The 21,091-nt window shown below is 42.4% G+C and overlaps 1 protein-coding gene across 1 annotated transcript in view; it reads right to left on the reverse strand.

The window, feature by feature from the left end:
• Positions 1 to 21,091, reverse strand: part of CACNA1B (calcium voltage-gated channel subunit alpha1 B) — a 1,091,759-nt gene that overhangs the window by 215,440 nt on the left and 855,228 nt on the right. Inside the window, exons 26-32 of the mRNA XM_086921120.1 lie at positions 13,539 to 13,635; positions 13,238 to 13,398; positions 11,318 to 11,458; positions 10,586 to 10,787; positions 9,388 to 9,552; positions 6,300 to 6,410; positions 6,069 to 6,152 (exon numbers count right to left, since the gene is read on the reverse strand). Of these exons, the coding sequence (XP_086777246.1) occupies positions 6,069 to 6,152; positions 6,300 to 6,410; positions 9,388 to 9,552; positions 10,586 to 10,787; positions 11,318 to 11,458; positions 13,238 to 13,398; positions 13,539 to 13,635 (961 nt within the window). The remainder of the gene's footprint in view (positions 1 to 6,068; positions 6,153 to 6,299; positions 6,411 to 9,387; positions 9,553 to 10,585; positions 10,788 to 11,317; positions 11,459 to 13,237; positions 13,399 to 13,538; positions 13,636 to 21,091) is intronic.

Consider the following 21,091-nt stretch of genomic DNA (forward strand, 5'->3'; position numbering starts at 1 on the left):
TCGGTAAGTAGTGTAAGTGTAGTGTAGAGAAGAGTACTGTGGATTGTGATATGTTAGTTGAAGGAAAAGAGAGAGAAACATCTATGATCATCGCCAACTGGGGTCGCATGTGAATCAAGAGCAATTCTTGAAATTAACAGATACCAAAAGGGTAAGTACAATTTTCCATTCGTAGCATGTATGGTTGTCGATAAAAATGTTCCGCATGCAATGTAAAGCAGTTTCCCTAAAGCAGTGGCTAGTGGCCAGATGATGCAGTTGTTTTGAACTAAGTCCTTAACACAGTTTGGGCAACCATTGCCTGCTGAGGGCCTGGAATATCCACAGTGTAGTGTTTAGTGAAAGGGTGAGCTGTTGATCAGGTGACAGTTTTGCAGATATCTATTGGAATGTTACTGACAAAAACATGGTGGCACACTATTCACACATGAAGTGTGCCCTTGGGCCAAAAGAAGATCGCTATTTGCCCTACCAATCCACCCATCAGTACCTGGATTAGAAATGGGGAGTTCCATACAGGGTTTGCCAAAGATCACAAAAAGTTGATTTGTTGTATGAAAGGGCTTGGTCCTCTTCATATAGTACATTCACACATTTTTTATGTCTGGAGTGTCTAAGTCTGTTTCCGCTACTGAGCCTGGTTGTGGAAAGAAGATAAGCAGCTCAATGGTCTGATTGAGATGGTAAGGTTAGCCAACCTTGGGTAGATATTTGGGGTTGGTACTGGGAAACAACCATTCCTTGTATACTTTAAAGAAAAATGAAAGGTTCCTAGATTGTCAGGGCTTGAATCTCACCAAAACACCTGAGCAAAGTTATTGCTATTATGAAAGCTACTTTTCACGGTCACAGAAACTGCAAGTTGAAGGAGTAGAGAGGTTCAAAGTGTGGACCCATGAGCCTTGTGAGGACTGTGTTGAGATTTCACACAGGAGCAGAAGGGGTTATAAAAGGCATCATCCTCTTAAGTCCCTCCAATAGGACTTGACTCTATGGATTCAGAAGAGGGAAAAGTGACCCATTTTTTGCATACATGCTGCAACTGTGGCTATTTGTATGCATGTGGAAGTGTATGTTAGGCCTGCCTTTTGCAAGTGTAGAAGGTACCAAATGATATCCTGTAAGAACTTCTTAAAGTTGTCCATTTGTTTTGAGGTGCAGTATTGGACAAATATTTTCCACTTGGCTACTTAGTATGCGCATGCAATGAGGGTTTGTATGCTTCATTTAATTTATAGGTAGTGTCCTGGGGAGCACCCATGGTCTCAGTGTCTTTATTTTCTCTAGCATCTGATCAACGAGGAGCAAAGAGATGATCTCCATCGAACAGAAGGTTGAGATGGTGCTGCTGCACCTCTGGCCTAAATCTTGAGGTGCACAGTCATGCATGGTGCTATAGGAGGATATCTGTGTTGATCCCTCACGAAGCAGTATCTACTGCATCTGTGAAATAGCAGATATTGACATTACCAATAATCTTTCCTTCAGCCACAAGATCTTGTCCCCTTTTTTTATGGCTTTCAGGAAGGTTCATTACCAGCTTTTCTATCTCCTCTTAATAGTACCAATCATATCAACATAGGAAGCCCAGTGAATTGGTGATGCACCAAATGAAGGCAGAACCAACCACCAGACGCTTGCCAGCAGCTTTGATACACTTGCCCTCCTTGTCTGGTGGGTGGGGTGTCCCCTGTTGCCTATTCTGAGCCGCATTTCCATGAAATTTGCTCAACAGGGAGTCTGGATGAACCTGACTGCGAATGTAGAGTGGATCAGATGGTACGGTCCTGTATTTTTTCTTTCCACCCTAGGTGTGGCAACCTTAGCCTTTACTGACTCCTTCAATTAGTCTATGGTGGGCTTCAATATGCCTTTCAGCATAGCAAAGAACTGCACCGTCCTTTCAGTGTAAGAAATTGTCTCTACAAGGACGTTTTCCACATCCTGGAGAATACTGATGACCACCTTGTGCTATTGGGCAGCGCTTTTATTAATTGCCTTCTAGGTGGCAGTATCCTCAGGTGGAGATTGTTTGGTGGGGTAGGGCTCTATGTCTTGGCCATCCAGTCCTTCCTGGGGGTGTCCCCCTACCTAGGCACTGGGGACTCGTCATAAGGGTCTAGCAGCTCATAAGGGCTTCCTGGGTCCAAAAAAGTGTTGATTGACCTGTCAGGTTTGTTAGGAGATATTGGCTAAGGGGGTGCGGAAGGTTATCGGAGTAATGGAGGATTTGTTGGGATGGATGCTGGGACAGTGAACTTGTGCCTCTGTCCCTTCGTTTTTTGGGTTGGGGAAGTCTGGGTACCTTGAAAACCAGCTCCTCATCAAACATGATACTGCGCGTCTTGGGTATGAGTTTGATTGTATATGTGAAGGCTCACTTGAAGTTCAACCTTAGCATCGAAGGTGGTTTTGGTGTTGGTTTGGCAGCTGCTTTCAGCAGAACTGAGGTAAGATGCTTGATGCCTAAGGATAGAGTCGGAGTTGCCTGCTGGGGAGCTTGTGCACCTGGGTGGCAGCTTGGTGAGTCTTGAGGCCTGTTCTTGAGGTTAACCGGCACCAGATGTTGGACCTGAACCAGCAGAAGGTTGTTGCTTTTTATGCTTGGCTCAGGGCTCGAAGCCCAACTCCAGAGGAAGGGGTGCTCTGCCTTGGCCAGGGGATGCTTTTAAGGTTGAAGCTTCATTACCTGGCCTTTAGGTATTGGCACAGGAGCTTCAGACAGGAATGTCCTGGTGTGAAGTCCTGAAGGCTTTCAAGCAGAAGTCTTAACTTTGTCGTGCTCTTCATCCGAGGTATTGCAGGAGAAAGTGTTGGGTACACCTAAAAGGCCCAAGGGACTGGCTTCTTCTTCTGCATTGAGATAGTCTCATTCCCCTAAGGTGCCAGAGGTATTGGGCAATACATGCTGCTGCATCTTATGATTTGTCAAGCATCTCTCCCAGCTGTACCTGAGGGTATTCTTGCAATGAAAGACAGAGCAGAAGTAGCGCATGAGAGACAATGTTTGCAAATACTATGCCAGTTTGGCCATGGGAATTTGGTTTTCACTTAGGGCAGAATTGGGAGGGCGTATGTTTCATATTCTCTCCCTTAGACATTCTCCAACAATATGACCGCTGGTTCGCTAGAGATTTTCGACCTGTGGCTGTTACGGTGGTGTGGGATGTGGGACAACAAAGGTCATTGACTGTGAATTGCCGAGGAAGGGGCTGTGAGGAGAAGGTTCACCAGTGTCTTCCAAACAATAGGTCTCATAGTGTAGAAGAGGTGTGCCCAAAAAGTCAGTGAGAACGCGTCAGTCTCAGAGCTCGTACTTGAAACATCAGAACTAGAGGGCAGAATAAATCCATATGAGGTTGAGGCTGTGTCCTTGGGCATTGTGGACCATGGAGGGAGCCACAATCGGTCTTGTGTGTTTTTCGAACTAAAACAAATTTCAAGGCAACATCCAAGCCTGATAGTAGATGGCGGGAATATGTAAAGCATGTTTATCTAAAGTCACAGATGCTACAAACATTTTGTTTTAGTAATAGGGTGTAGTAGAACTTAGTTATTTAGACTGAATTACTAATCTACAAGCCAATGCAGACATAAAAAATAACAATGAGGGATACAATACCTAGAGGGTACAGACCTGCATCTGAATTCTGTAGGAGATTACTTTGCAACTACTAAATGTACATATAAATAGCAAAACAAGGACTCTGCCGAAACCTAGTGAATATGGAGTTTTGTCCCTGTGTAGAGCTCAATGTTTATAAAGACAGTAAACTATATGCAAACATAGTTAAGATGGGAGAAGGCCCTCTGCTGTCAGAAACATGCATCTGGAATGGTACAATGTTGGTATATCTGGAACAAATTTCATAATCTTCATAAGGTATGATACTTGTTATTCGAGTAACCCATCCAGTGACAAGTCTAGTATAATCTCAGTACTACCTACAAAAAAGGGGCCGTAGTCATTAGGAAGTCCACTCACAGAAAACTATAGTATGAGTTATGTACTGCCTGCTTCCACACGCCTGGCTCTGAAACCCAGGGAGACACTTAGGAGTAAATGCATCCAAGAAGGAGGGAATAGCAAAGGCTAACCATGGTTTGGTCACAAGGCCATTTGGGCCCAGAAACCCAAGAAATCTAATCCAGAGCGCAAAGTATAGCACATTTTGTGTATTTTTGCCCACACATCCCTTCAATGTATGCTATCCACACACAGAGAGGATATAACACAAGCAGTCTTCTACCTGCTTGGACGGTCCATTGAACTTGGACAATAAAATATGTATAATAGGGTATATCACAAAATATGAATGCACTCTATGTATGAATTAGAGGTAAACAATGTGAACAGGAATGGCCTAAAGAGCAGGCTGCCTCCTACCTCTCATGAGGCTGTAAGGCATGAACATTCTAGCACTGAGAGTGGCACATGCCACAATTTTGCATGGTCTTCTGAAATCTACCCAAACCAACCCAGGGAAGGGTTAGAGAACAAGCTGTGACTTGTCTGCTAACAAGACTATTAGACACAGCCAATTCAAGTTACAGTACATAACATCCTGTGTACTACCTGCACACCTCTGCCCAAGATATAAGTACTCAGACAAAGGGTAATCGCATAGAATAGGCAGCTTTTCATATGTTACAATCTGTCAAACATGAGCTGTCCCTCCAGGAGAAGTGGCAGCATGAAGATCATCTAGAGACTACAAATGAAAAGGAGCGTTTAATTCTATACAGGATTATCGGTTCCAAAATCAACAGATGGTTAAACTGTTCTCCAGCAATAGATCAAGTAGTCATGATGCGTGAACTCATAGGACATTCGAACCAGGAAACAGAAAGGATGAAGATAAGATGGGAGTGCAACACGTCATCCATCCATTGTTATGAGATAACAAAAAGAGCCAAAATTAGTTGGATGACAACATTGGAACATTGATCGAGCCCTAATGAAGTCCTACTGAGACAAAACGCGTTGGCTGGGCCGAATGGATTGCTTCTGTCAAATTGACATTTTTTTTATAAAACTGGATTCAAAACAACCTGCAAGACTCCTGAATAACGTTTATTTGTCACATCATGACTAGTTGATGTATTGCCGGAGAATAGTTTAACCATCTGTTGATTTTGGAACAGATAATCCTGTATAGAATTGAACACTCCTTTTCATTTATTTCTTGACCTTGTGTTGGGGTGGCCTCTTGGCAATGAAGTCACAAAAGTAGAGCGTTGGAGGAAACAGAATTTGCATTTATTACATACCAGTGAACCATTTGGAGCCCACATTGCCAGTGTGCTGTTTACTAGTATTCTCTAGAGGGCTTCTTTACATGGGCAAAATATCCCGGCAAAGAGAAGTAGCATAGGTCATCTCTTGCCTGGTCACAAGGCTCATTGGTATGCCAATTCAAGCAGTGAGTGGCCAGTACTGCATCTGTGCTATAGATATATACACTAACTCTGTATCGTAATATGATGCATATTATTTACCATTTGACAACTTCACAAATGAGAAATGTTCTCCATAACTCTGCATCCTCGTCATCATCCTTTCAGAGCAGACCCAAACACAAGCAAATAGGGCACATAACATAAACACACATGATTTAGCACTCATTCTGAACATATATACCATATAAGCTTGATCTCATTAAAGGACTTGAACCCCAAAGTAGAAGTTAGACTTCATGTGTAGACAACCATAATATTAAGGCATAATATTCTCTTTAAAAAATAACTTGCTATTATATACTACAAAAGAATCTTCTGGTATGAGAGGTTTATAGACATGTCCTATTCGGATTATGACACAACTTATATAATGTCTTGTAATTTTAACTAAGCATAGTATGATGAGTGTAGTACAGTGAAATGGCCCTTCAATTCTTGATTTATGTGTCTTGGATGCAAACTGTGAGGTGGTTAGTTTCACATAGAGACTTGAGCCACAATAAAGCTTGTGATGGACTCTGGATGAGCCCAGGGACACAGAAAGACGTTAAAAACCTGCTCTCTTGGACCATACAGCCAGCAGTAGGAAAGAGGTAAAGTGTACTTACCGCAATCTCGGTTACCAAAATATCGGTAATACTTCCCAGCACTGTCACAAAATCAAAAATGTTCCAGGCATCTCGAAAATAGTTCTGCAAAAGAGAAAAACATTAGCTGGAGAGCACTTTTGGTAAGATCCGTGGACATAGTAGAGGGATAGGTGGTGGGTTACAAGGTTTCATATTCAAAGCTGATGTAATGGGGAACACAGTGGCCACAAATCTGCAATGATGACTTACCAGAACACCAAAGGCTATAATCTTCAGGATGCACTCCATAGAAAACAAGGAAGTGAACACAATATTCAAGATCTTCAACATGAGGTCGTACTTGGTGGAAGCTCCAAAGAACTAGATGAAAAGAATAGCCCAAAAAGATGTTTTGAATAATAGGAAGTGCAGCATCACCAGAGGCTAAAAACAGTGCTCAGAACAAAGTCAGTCAATGGCTCAATACTAACATGTGGAACAAATATGAGCAGAATGCAAATAAACATTTCTGACATTTGGAACAGGAGTAATCTTTTTTTCACAAAGTTGTAATAAGACAAAAAAATCTTTCAAGCAGCATATCTGAAAAAAGCAAGACTATTTAGCTCCAAATGTGACTGAAATGTAACCCACAGCTCTGAGGACATTCTTCATAAATATTGAAACAATATTCTGGAGAGGTTATGGTTGTATTTAACCTTTTTGGTGGGTGCGGGACACCTGACCAAAAAGAAGTGAATTTCCCATCCACTAAACTTGCAATTCACTTGCCCCATTTAGGGGCAAAGCACCAGGCTTCCAGCAGCAGATTCCATGATCGGAAAAAAGTAAATTATAACCCATCTGCCACAGGAACTTTGGTCACTGCACATCTATTTAGGGCTCTCTTTCTGACATACATTTCCCCATCACGTAATAGAGGAAAAGTCGCAGGGCATCAGAATCACTGATTTTTTTTGTTTTTCAATAACAAAGTCACACCTTATTTCTGTGAGAATGTATAGTAATACTTTAGTGAAATCGGCTAATGAGGATTTGTTTAAGATTCCCCCAGTAGTTGAACATGTATGCAAAGAGCGAATATAAAAAAAGGAAAGGAATGTGTTATTTCTTCTTGCAAAAGGTACACTGCATATGAGATTCAGCAAGCTGGTGTATATTAAAGAGGAATGCACTGTTATGATGTCATGCACTTTTAGGATTATGCACTGAAGGCGCTCCTATAGGGAACTATTTTGTACACACACAAATATGTCTTTTTCTGAAACACAATTCTGGCTGCTGGCATAGAGCTCGTCCAACAGAAAATACCAAACACTTGTACTAAGGTTGGGTCAGGCAGCTTGGGGTGATGGTATTACAAACGCTAGCTATGGTTTAGTGATGGGTGTAGATGGTGTATTGAACATGCTGGTGAATTTTACAGATGTAAATTCACCAGTTGCTTTGGTCACGCCACTAAGTACATTTATTTTTTATTTTTTATCTTTTCAACGTCACTGTTACAAACAGAAAACATATGGATTATATATGACTTTTACTTTGATATTTGTCCCTCAATTGGCGGACAGAAAGAGTGTAAATGTATGCTAAGAAAGAATATAAAAGTACCCTGAAGAAGACTCCAATGTGAGCCAAAACATATCATATATGATATATACAGTTGATCAAGACACTGGGGTATGTGTCTCTCCTCTTTGCTAGATGCTTCAATTATATGGCTTTGTTGCACATTTATTGTTAATTACAAAGATCTGCAGAACTAATATGTTACTGACTTAGTGAAGGTTAAACTTTGCAGTGATGTTTTGTAACTGTGCTTTGAAATAGTTGTGCCTGCTAATTTGTCTTTTCTAGCACAATATTTGCCTCCTTGATCCAGTATGCCCTGGCTTTCTGTTCCATTTGAATTATAGATGACTATAATAAAAACAAACAATGGAATAGTGTTTAGAGGGTTGTCCATTATCAGCATCTATTCGAAGTCACAATTTATTTACTAACAAAATCATCTCTCTGAAATTCTTACTCATGAGCGACTCAGACATAGGGCATTAGGTAACCACACACAAAGAATAAGTGGTAGGAGGACAAAGAGTCCCACTTATATCTCCAGTAACGACGAACTACACACTCAAAGAAGAGGGACTATGTATTCAAAAAATCTCTGTGATTCGGGGTCAGGGAAACTCACACACAGTACACTGTGTCATGCTTCATTATGGGGCTGCTAGCACACCTCCGCGCAAGCCAACGCTGGAGGTGGAGCAATAGGGAGGGGAAGACAGTACAACAACGAAAACATAAACCCAACAAGAGATCACAAGTGAATAAAGGTACAGAAATAGTAGTTAAAACTGGAAACAGGATATCCTCAATCCAATGTTAATTATCTTACATGTACACAATGAACTGTTACTGTCCAGGAGTTTGTTCTTAGTTTCATAGGTTGCATTGTATTCGTATCTGAAGTTAAGTCATAGGACCTGATTATAAGTATAGGCGCTATCTATTGCACCTGGTAAATTACAATTCCACTGGGTTAGTTATTTATCAGGTCAAATTAATAACACCTATTACGAGTTTGTGGGGAATAACATTTAGATGTTGGTGTTTAACGCACCAAAATCCACATTATACAGTAATTACAGTACGGGGTTCCCTTGTTAAATTTCAGCAGGTTTGACCTGCTGAAATTTAATGAAGGTTGAGGTGTTTAGCGCATCCGATAATCATCAATGCATTAAATAACACTTGACTCGTAATTCTGGCCAATGTGCAAACAGGTGTTTACGCATAGGTCGGAATTAACCGACCTACTCATAAACAGGCCCATAGTGGTCCATCCGGTCTAGATTGAGGACCCTTCATTGAGTGCTATTATATAGAATCACATTTTACTTCTGAGTAATATGCTCAATCGTTACTGGAATGCTCCACTAATTTAATCCAGATACCCATTATAACCTGCCTCTGTTAGTCTACTGGAATTTACAAGACTATGCTGAGTGCATTTGCAGCTGTCCTACTGGATTGCCTTTCCACTGCTTATGACATTGTTAAAATAATTCAGTTTTGATCAACACAAAATGGATCATTTATCTGAAACCGTGGTAAAGTTGTTCTCTTATGGCATGACACACTAGTATCTGGTAATAAGAGGCAGTGACTGCCCAAAGGGCATACAACTCTCTAGTAACCATGGAGCAGGCAGCTGACAGCCTCTATGATTCACCACAACCAGCAGCAGAAGGATGGTCAGTGTGACATGGCCGAGCATAAAGGGCATAGCCTCAAAAGAAACCCCTCTGCAGTCCTGGCACAAAACAGCACTCACCTTCATCATCAGTACGATGGTGTTGAGGGCGATCATGGCCATGATGAAGTACTCAAATGGTGGAGACACCACAAACTTCCACATCCTGTACTGGAAGGACTGTTTGTTCTGTGGCATGTACCGAGTAAGTGGTTTGGCACTAATCGCAAAGTCGATGCATGCCCTCTACAAAGGAGGAAAATTGCATGTAAGCAGGAGCGGCACAGCACACACACATCAAAAACACCCCGCCCAAAAGCAGCCATTTCATTATTTCACATAAACAGAAACGTTTGTTTTTTGGTTAATTAATATGCCATTTACAAGATTAAGTTCAGGAGTAACTAGTCCAAGAGTCCCTTGATTTGTCCAAGCTAAATTCCTCACAACTGCTGCGGTATGTCTGTACAATTTCTTTAAACATAAATAATCTGCTCAGTTTAAGATCACATTTTGTGTGAGAAGGCCTATCCAGAATGCTAAATAACCAGTGACATACTAGGCATTAGTATCAACTTCTGAATTACATTTAGTGTTATGTGAGCGGTTATACACCCTGCACTTTTGCCACTTAGAAATCCACTATTTCTATTGTTTACTATATTGGTTAACAATGTGGGAAACTATGCTTAAAATGGATGCCACATAGACTGGTTCAACAATACAAATCCCTAAGAAAATACATTAAAATAGTACACTATTTGAAAAATGTTAGGTGAATAGGCAACACTAGCAACATAATCTGATAAATTCACAACCACTTAGAATATAATTTTTGATGGAAAGTGTATGCATACCACCTGTTAGTGGTATGGAGACAGGTAAAATATCAAACTTCCAGAATGGCATCAGTTTATAATTTGTGATCTTGAGCTCTAGTATCGCTTACATGGAAATTTGGATTCCTCCGATTCTATAAAGCCTTGAGGAGGATCACAGGAAATTGATTAGCTACGTGTTCTCAAGGGTTCAGACCAGAGCTCACCCACAAATTCTATACTGTGTTCTATACAGAGGTCCTAATTGGAACTTGGGCATTATTCTACCTACTCTGTGCCCAATAGAAAATCCAGGACCATAGATCTAAATCACATCTGTCGCTCCGCTATATCCAGATTCCTGAGAAATAAATCAACCTGTTTCTTGCCACTTTGAATCAAGACCATGAATCTTTGCTCATTAAATGATGTATGTTCTGGGCAGAAGTTCATCACAGTACCTCATTCTTCTCCAAGCTGCACTCCGACATGGCTTTATCTCCCTGCTCCTGAAACGTGATAATGATCAACGCCACAAAGATGTTCACAAAGAAAAAGGGGAACACCACAAAGTAGACCACATAAAAAATTGACATTTCCATCCGATAGCCAGGACTTGGGCCCTGCTCTTCGTAGGTGGCATCCACAGAGTGTTTCAAAACCCTAAAATACAAAATAAGCTAGTTATTTTCTGTGTGCAATTTGAGAACTAGAGAATGACAAAACAACAAGAGGATAATGATGGGGTGCATTATGCTGTCTGAAATCTGACATGTACTATGGACTCTTCCACAGCAAAGTGGCTCACAAGGACAACACTTTCTTCAAACCGCAGACATTCAGCAATGTCCTTGGGCGAAATAGGATAATTTTATGCTATGTTCCACTGATGGTACGATCATGAGGTTTGGCTATGAGGAGGACATGGTCTGTAAAAGCAATTCTGTGTTGAGCACATGGTCTAATTTTATATTAAGATGCGAGAAATGTGCAGATTTCTGGAAAACAATAATAAAAAAAGAATAGTTAAGTGGACTTGTTGTTTTGTAAAGTTCACATTCCCTTGTCTTTTCCTTTCAAACACAAAATTTGAATATATTATGCGGTCATGACTGCCGAATATCCCTTAAGGGCATGAGGGGTACATGGAATATTTTATCAAACTCGTGATTCAATGAGCTGTCATTACTTACGTGGGCCATCCCTCTCCTGTAGAAACAGTGAAGAGCGTGAGCAGGGCCCACAGCACATTGTCATAATGGAACTCGTATTTCTTCCACTGTCTAGACTGGGATTCAATCTCATTGTGCTTCTCATAAATGAGATACTGACCCCTGCAGAAGGAAAGAACATAGGGGAATATGTGATTAGCCACTTGAATTAATTGTCACATTTTATAATCTGGCACTAATATTCCACATTTTACATTGGTCAAGCAGCATTTGGTAATTTCAGCTTGTGTAGGAACACATGCATTTCACTGACCAGACAATTCTGATCTCGATGGAAGCCTACCTGTAACTAAGTACCATTGTGACACGTTATTTCCCTAATTCAACCAACCTTAAAAGGAGCGCCAAAGCATTGTAATCTAATTTCAACCCTGGCCAGACATTTCCGCCACAACTCTGATAGAAGGAGTACTCGGAAATAGCTTGATGGAAAGTCAAAAAAACTAATCCAACCAAACACTTTCAACAGAGAAGAAACTCTGTCTGACATTGTGCATTTTCTATACTTTAATCAACATCCAGAAAATATCTCCCTATGCAGCATCAACCCAACCAGAGGACTGTATTTCAAAGCCCGCTTCCAAGCTTCCCTCCAAGAACACTCATTGATCAGTAACTTGGAAAGGTTTGATTATGAAAGTCTCAGAAAGCTCTATGGAACAGACAAGCTACTCTACTGACTCACTCGTCGAATTGACAGAGGCAGATTACTCCTAGACAGCTACCATCACGTCCTATTGCCACCTTTCTCTCCCAGTACTTCTCCTTCCTTCGTAAAGTACATTATTGAGGCCCATCCTCTTAAAAATTCAAGAACAGTATTTATGAACATCATAAATCTCATAAATTATACTTTCCAGGAGTAGTAAATACAGACCAATCCTGATGAAGGTTTGACTGAGCGCCAAAAATTGTTACGTTGTTGACATTTGGAAATTTTATATGACTTTCATGTAGAGACGAACATTCAGAGCCGAGAAACTCCCCATCTGTTTCTACTCTGAGTCCCTTAGTCCATGGATCTGCCACAATAGCAACTTTAGTAATCCTTAGATTGTGCTCGGAAAGGTAGATCTCCAAACTATGAGCCTGATTTAGACTTGGGCAGATGGTTGAATGTCCATCATGGCAAATGAGTAAAATGCTCCATTGACATGACAGATAAGCCATCCAGCAAATTTAGAGTTATGCGCTGGCTCCATGGACATCCCTTAATAATGACAGGAACCAGTTTTCATCAATACTGAAAAATTGGACGTTGGACGTGATGCGCGTCTGTGAAACTTTTATAGAGCTTTACATTTTTCAAAAACAAACTCCCACAACATACTCACCAAACACATCTTGTTGATGGAATAGCCAAGAAAGTGTAAAAATATTGACAACCAGAACTGTAGACTACAAAGTAACAGAATATGTGTGCTTTTCCTGTTGCCTTAAATTAAGTAAGGAGAGTTCATTGAGGATTTCTCACACATCCACAATCCCTCCTTGAAATTTCCAGCACAGTAACCCTCACTCCTACTCACTGAGAGAAAACTCAAACATATGGAATTTACCAGCACAGTAATGCTCCTTCATGTAGGTTGCTTACGTACTTAAACCACTTTAAGGCATTGTCAGTGCACTAAACCCTCCCTCCTCAGTGCTGGCTAATGCTCACCTATCTGCAGGTATTGGCTCACCTGCCAGTAGTTATTCATGTACATCACCAGCACAATGATGTTCATTCCCATGGGTCCTTCAGCTTCTCACAAAGCTTCAATCACTTGTGAAAGTCTTCCACACAATCACACCATATCATCTCCAGTGGGTGCTCTATCACCTGAAGCCACTTGTGGAAGTTGCTCTGTCCCTCAGTCGCAGTTGGTGCTCACTCACCTGCAGTCGCTCTCACGCTCCTTGGACTCGTCCGTGCAGTAGAAGAATTTGCCCTTAAAGAGCTGCACAGCTACAACAGCGAAGATGAACATGAAGAGCATGTACACAATGAGGATATTGAGGACGTTCTTCAGGGAGTTCACCACACAGTCAAAGACAGCCTGGTGAGAAGAGGGAGAGAAAGAGGAGAGACAGTTACTGAGCAGCAGTCATTTTAAAGAATGCAAACACACCCATCACCTCCCCTGGTTTCTCCCTTGTACAACCAGTGACACACTAGACCACTTCAACAGGATCGAACCTTCAGCTTCGGCAGGCGTTTGATGGTCTTCAGTGGCCGCAGGACACGCAGTACTCGTAGGGATTTGATGGTGTTGATGTCTTTGCCTTTAGTCCCTCTGCATAGGAGAGAGAAGCATGGGTTAAGGGTGTAAAGTCTATTATACAAAGGCTCCTCTTACTGAATTTCCTAATGATGAAAGGAACCAAGAGGCCCTCATTACCACTTACCTCGCTCACCTTGATCTCTAGGTGGGACACATGAAACGGGCAGGTGTACCAAAAAGTTAAACCCATAACTTCTAAATAGGGAATATTACAGCCGGGAAGTACTTTATAGGGCACATGGGGCTGGACTGCACTTCAAATGCACGTCATGAGAAGAGCACATCAACTGAGCTGCTGGAACCATCACTGTATGCAGAGATGTGTAGCTCCTGCAATAATGCCACCCAATCTGCACTTTCATGTAAAATCAATAAGCTCTTTAGAGGATGCTAGGTGAGCTCTTACAATCATGCACCCAACTTCCCTATGTTTGTCGGGTTGGCAAATGTGCATGGTTTCACAATGGTGGTACCAGTTTTGGGGAATACTTCCAAAAATTCTTAGAAGTTCTAGTCTAAGCTCAAACTGTATGGCAATTCATCAATCATTGCTGCTCTGCCGTGGAGTTATGTGGGTATTCTGTGGCATAATTCCGCTCTTTATTCACTTCCATTGGCAAAGATGTGGTATTGTATCAGTCTTGGGCAATCAATTAGTAGCTCTATTTGAGTTCACAACTCATTCATTAGGTGACCGTGTCACTTTTAGGCAGCAGAGCTATACATCTCTCTGCTCTGGTCCTATACCAGTTATGCTATTTACACACTGGCATCTCTGCCTGGCAGTCAGCACCCATGGATTCTGGGCTAAACTTGTCACATTTGCTTCAACAAAATTGAATTTGCCTCAGGTCAGCAGCCAGTGAGCAATATATAAAGCTGTCACCAGTGCAAAGTGCAACAATCTGTGTGAGAGCTGCCTTCCCTGGATTTCCTGCCCAGTTGAGCACTGTCTTTATTAGGTTTTCTTCTGAGGTGTTTACATTAGGTTCTAACCCCAGGTGAGTGTTGCTTAGGTCAGGTTTCCTCCAAATGTAACTACTGCTTCCACAAAGCGTACTTTCCCAGCTGAATCCTGTGGTTTCATTTTCATGTGAAAGATGCCTCCATCATGTTTTGCCCCTCGGATGAGTGCATCTTTTCCACTAGGTTACTACTGCATGTAAATGCTGCCTCCATTAGGTTTGGCTCCCACGGTGAACGTTGCTTCAATGACGTTCCCTCTTCATCTATATTCCATCAATTCATGCATTATTTCACGTGTTCCTGTACCTAAAATCTGTGCTGTATGAATACATAAGGACAAGTTAATATTAGGATTAAGATGGTAAAGGTCAATAGCTGCATCAGATCCAGGCATCCTTTCAAAATAGTGCCCACTGTTGTTCTGCAGGCAAGAGCTAGGGTGATTTTCTCTTCTGAGAGACAGTATGTCATTTTTCATAGCACAACTAAAATGGTTAGTACTTTATAATCTGTCGCTAAGAGCTGGAGTGGTAATTTCTTCTAACTGGTGAGAATTGGATTCCCCTTCTCATCTAAGCGGTACAATGCTCTGAGATCAAGAGCTGGGTTGGCCATCTCCTCTAAACGATGCAGTTCCCTGCAGCTGACAACTTCAGCGGTCATCTTAGAGGAGTGATACAGTGTCCTCTTGTAGCTAGGGCGGGAGTGGTCAGCTACTGTGAGTGATTCAGTGCCCTGCTGCAGCAGAGAAAAGGTGGCGTTCCAAAGACCCCAGCGAGATGAGCGGCCTGCATTTAGGGGCATGAATGGTCATCTTTAATGACTGATGCAGTGCCCTGCTGCAGTGGACATCTACAGTGGAAATCTGAAGAGGGCATCTCATATGAGCCATGGCGTCACCTGTAACCGAGAGATCATCTGCTCTGACCATTGCCAAGTCCCCGTGTAGTTGACAGGTAGAGTGGTCATCTTCGCTGAGTGATACCATTACCTCTGTAGCTGGGAGCTGGTATGGTCATCTCCTTTGATTGAGTGAGAGCCACACAACTGGGGCCTGAAGAGATCAACTACTCTGCCTGATACAGTGATCTGTGACTGAAAGTTAAAGTGATCCGTGCCATCCTCTAGCTTATTGCTTTGGTAGTTATCTTCTGGCAGATGCAGAGTCTTCTGGTACTGGCCAATAGTGGTTATGAGCTGATAATGCTGATGTGTACTCCTGTAGTTGATTGCTAAAGTGCTGGCATCCCCAGGATGAAGCAATGGATTTTTGAGGATGAAAGTTGTGATACTTGTCTGTCAATGCAGCAGTGTCCCCCTACTGTATGAAGCTGAGGTGGCCTTCACACATCAGCCTTGAGGGTCCTCTTGAAGTAGAGCGCTTATCTCCTTTGCACAATGTGGTGATTTCCTATCGCTCAATATTAAAATAGACGAATTCTTATGAGAAGACGTGCCAGACACTTCAAATACTTTTCCTAGTAGGTGCTGTCAGTCCCCAGCTTAGCAAGTAGATAACTGACAGAACCCCGATGTGCAAAAATGTAGGAACTGCTGCAGCCCTGCTGGACCATATGATGCTCACATTTTTAGCACTGGTATTCTTTGAAGACGTTACTGTGCAAATATTTTTGAGCAATTGCAAAGCTCACTGGATTATGATGAAGGTCACATTTTCAGCTGCTATTAGAATTTGCTGAGCTACAAAATGCATATGTATAGGAACTGCTGCAACCATCTCTGTGACCATGAGCTGCCACTACACTCCTGATCCCTGAATTAAAAAAATTCAGAGGATGCTTAACTCTCACTGAACCGTAAGCTGCACTCCCTCGGAATATCAATGCAAAATGATACGAATTGCAGCTACCCTTGTTGGGTTCCATGGGTCACATAGTTAGAGCTTCTTCAACATTCAATAGTTATAATTCATCCACACTGTTAGCTCCTAGATGTTACCTTTTTGTAGTAATGTACACATTTCAACTTCTCGAACTCTCATTGGCTAAGAACAGGAGTGTATTTCTGTTCTCTAGAGCATTTGATAGATGAATATATGAGCATATTCCCTAATTCAAGAGCATTTATTGTGCAAAGAGATGTTCAGGATCCTAGTTTGCATTTCTTCTGCCAACCACTGTCATAGGCAGACTTTTGGAATGTTGGCATGGTGAAGCCAGATTTAAATCTGAATGAGGCATAATCATGGCGTTCCTATATAACAGCCATTCACAAAAGGGTTATTGTGCCGGGAGATGGGGCCCCAGTGTCGCTCCTCCAGTACTTACAAGATTGGGTATATGGAAAATCTAAACATTGGTACAATAGAACTTTAAATATGCAAGTGCATCTCCAGTTAGTATATTGGTAAACTTTTAGGAAAGCTAGGCTAGACAACTCATGCAGCAGTGCATGCTCAACTGGACATTCAGAGGCATGCAGGTCTGGTCTCGCTACCACCCATGGGTGTTGGATGCGGGTGAAACGGTGGCCTTTCTGTACCCACCAGTGAGCATCATCCCTGCAATTGGAATAAGATGGGGCCTAATTTCACCTCCCCCAGGTAACCAAACCTGGGTAGAAATATAAAGCTCAGGTACCTGCATGGGTACATACATTGCAGAGAATCAAGATTTTAGTGCCAGATTTCAATGAATTAATTTAGTCAGGCGTGCCTGCTGAGCTCACTGTGGCCAGAATGGAGAGACACCGCTTCAGCCTCACCCTGCCAGTGACGGTATCATTAGTGTCTAATGGGCATCCAGGGTGCGAAGCGAAGGTAAGTGAGTGGTTTATGAGCCAGAGTTCATTTAGAAACATAATAAATGAACTTCCAGGACAGGATGGATCTTCACCCAGAAATGTGACTACTGGGTTCCTAGAATTCTAGCACAGGTTATCACTGAAGGATGTATGGGTGGTAAACATTCAACTCAAGGCATTGATAGGAAACGAAAGGTGTGTCATTCACAGAAAGACAAAGACAAAATGGAGGATGGTGGGTAAGGGGTAGGCCATGTCATGAATAGAGAAATAACACTGTTAGGGTTTCATTTACAATATCACTGGTTTCCAATTCTCACTATAGAAGTCATTCTAAATCTAGATTGGGTAATTTTACAAAAAATATCCCACCACCATGGGAAACTGACTGCCCACCAGCACCTCATTCCCTGCTGACCACAATGAAGCTGTGAGGTGATCAGCCGTCACTGCCTTTTGTGTATCCTGGTATGGGGCTGATTTGTAGCCAATGGCTTTGCACTGCAAGCAGGATGGGGTGAACAGCTGGCCAAATCTTCTAGACATAGGAAGCGAGGAGCACAATGCATTGAAAAGAGGAGGTCGCCAGTGTAAAGACCTTCACAAAAGGTTGAAGCAGTCCGGGTATACTTTGGAATGAAGGCTCCACTTCAAAAATGATGAGCGACAGATTGTCCCACTACACGAATGAAGGGAGTCTCTGCAATCAAGACAAGACGAGCCAACGGAGTGCACAAGGGGGGTCTACACTTTCTGTGACATAAAAGGTTGGCAGATTGACCCACTGCGTGTTGTAGGATTGGCAGACTGTCCTACTTCATGAAGGAGGAAGACCGCACTGCTCTTTCGCATGTAGCAAGAAGGATGCACTGCCCTACTGCATCAAAAGATTTTTTAAGTGCATGACACATCAAAAAGGTGACTGCATTAATTTCATAGAGGAATAGTGACAATGTTTCACTGGCTAAAGTAAGAGTGACATATTACTCCAAGGGATAAAAAACATACTTTTTTACTAGAAACAGAAAGAATGATATACTATCATTGATTCGCTACCTAAGGAAGAGGAAACTGTTGCTTCACTGTCTAAAGGAAGAATGACATACTACTACCCTGACAAAAGGAGTGACATGTTTCTTCACTAGATAAAGAAAGAACAACATACTGTTTTACTGGACAAAGGAGGAGGGATATATGACTTCACTGGTTAAAAGAAAAATAACAAGTTGCTTCATTGGACTAAGGAAGAGCAATATATAACTACACTGACTGAAGGAACAGTGGAATATTATCTCACGGGATAGAATGACACATGGTTTTACCACATAAAACAACAGTGACAAGCCTGTTATACTGTTTGTACATGTGCTTGTGAATTGTAAAAACATTGGGTTACTCTGTACAGTCTCTGTGGGTCTCATTCCAAATCAAGTATTGACAAAGCTAACAGGTCAAAGTTTTATGCTTACACAAGTAGGGTTAGCACATTAGAGTGAGACACATGGGAGGGTGCCAACAGGAGCAGATAAAGAGGGCAGTTCAGTGCAAGCACTTGAGTGGAGGAGGAAGGATACACCAAAACAGCCAATAGTAGTAGATGAATACTCTGTACTGAGTCAAGATTTGATTGACAAAATCTCAAGTCAATGGTTGAAAGAGGCTGGTTAAAGAAAGTCAATGACTAAAACGGGCAGACCCAAAAGACACTCTATGTATCTTGGTAACAATAGGGATGTTTGACAGGTGTACTGGCAAAAGCCAGACCTACTAAGTGGAAGTCGTACCACAAGTGGAAAAAAGGGAAGCAGTTGACAGGTAGACACTGCCCATTCCAGAAGAAAGTTTCATAAAAGTAGACAGAAAAGAAATCCTATGAAGCAGTGAGAATGTTTCTGCAACCATGCATAGCCACACGTGTTGCTCGACAGCTGCTTGCTGCTGTTTGAGCAGCACCACATAACCAATGTTCCCTGACAAAGCTGGTGGGACTTCTGGCGTTGTCGAAAGATGAAATGGCTGACAAAAAGCAACTAAATCATGGCTACTTTAGATGAGATTGTCAGCCATGAAACCAGTGACGGCTCATCCACTAAGGTGGGGGAGCGTCGCCCCACTGCTCACTGTGTGAGCGATTAAAAACAAAAAAATAAAATTATTATCAACGGGATTATCATTTTATTTAAACTACTGGCTCAGTTGGTAGGTTGAGGCGGTGTGGCAGGCCTGTTTAGAGGCTGGGGGAGTGGTAGGGAATTTCTACGTGCACATGACATTTTGGCCGGCTGTCTTGGGCCAGCCAAAATGTCATGCGCACTTTGCATGCTCTCCACCCAGGCTGCATTACAGCCTGAGTGGAGAACATGCCCTGGATCCGATTCCATGTCTGAGCACAGAGCCACAGCGTTCAGACCAAGCAAAATGCTGCATTGCAGCGTTATGATTGGCTCAGAGGAGCCTGGGTGTTTCCAGCCCGCCACATCCAGATTTAAGTGTTTCTAATTTATTTATTTTTAATTCCCTCCCTCCTCCGCTCCCCTTCCCTGCCCTTCCATGTTGGTGGTGGCGGCATCTGGATGCAGAGCATGGGTTGGGTAGAAAGTGAAGTTCACCTTGGGCTAAGTGGAAGCCTTTGCTCTTTTCTGAGAAGTGGGTTCCTCAAATTCCCTTGACTTCACTAGCACTTCACCCATCCTTATCATGAAAATCGGACACATCTCTTGTACTTCTGAACCTATGATGGATATCTCTGCTGTAGCACAGGATGGCGCATAAGAGATGAGCTGGGGTGATCAACAGAAATGGTACAAGCCTCTTTTTTGACATAGGACTCACTGTCTCCACAGGATTCTCCGATAAATGTGAGCACTCTGGCTGTATGCACTACATGCAGTATGGAGTGAGGCCTGGACTCGGTGCTTTATTTGTGCCGGTGCTTGGCACCGGCAGTTAATTGTCAACACCGGCACCTATGCAGTCTGCCACATGGTGGCGCTGTTTATCTTATTTAGAGAGAAGCATAACAGAAGTTGTTTATAAATTCAATATAAATTGAAAATGACTAATACTCGCCACCCACGCCATTCGAATAGCTTTGGTGGCATGGAATAGTCTGAATTCTCACATTTGTAAGACTATGATGATTAGTAGGTATGTTTGTAATGTCATTGGGGGTGCTGGCAGTGGCAATGGGTGGGGCGAGCTGAAGTGGCCCCCTGACGAGGGCTCTGGCACTTATTTCTTTTATAAATTAAGTACTGCATGGACTTCCTATTTTACTTGCTGTGTGGGCTGATGCCCATGGCTTTCTCAGCACATCCGATACAGTAACGCGCAACATCGCAGAGCCCTCAACAACTTGCCACCAGGGAGCCAGCAGTCAGCAGGTCATGCCTCACCGCCTTGTCCTGTCTAAGCAGGGACTCCTAAGAGACTGTTGTAACACACATAGGAAACCGTGCAGTAAGCCAACAAATCTATGCTCCATCTTCGAAACAGCGTCCATGAGTTGTCTCCCTTCAGGAACGTGCTGCCCTGCTTGTTCCAGTTTAACTTACAAATTATTTTGGGAAACAGGGACCTAGAAATGAGATGAAGGAGTAAGCGAGAAGTGAAACAGACGTCGGGGGAGGCAGAACCAGGATATGGAATGAATGTATGCTTGTAAAGACTGGCTCATGGGTGCAGCCCTTGGTGCACATAAAGTGCAGGGCTGGAAGCCCATGCCCACAGACAAGAAACA

This window comes from Lissotriton vulgaris, chromosome 5, assembly GCF_964263255.1.
Source record: "Lissotriton vulgaris chromosome 5, aLisVul1.2, whole genome shotgun sequence".
In the NCBI taxonomy this organism is placed as follows: Eukaryota; Metazoa; Chordata; class Amphibia; order Caudata; family Salamandridae; genus Lissotriton; species Lissotriton vulgaris.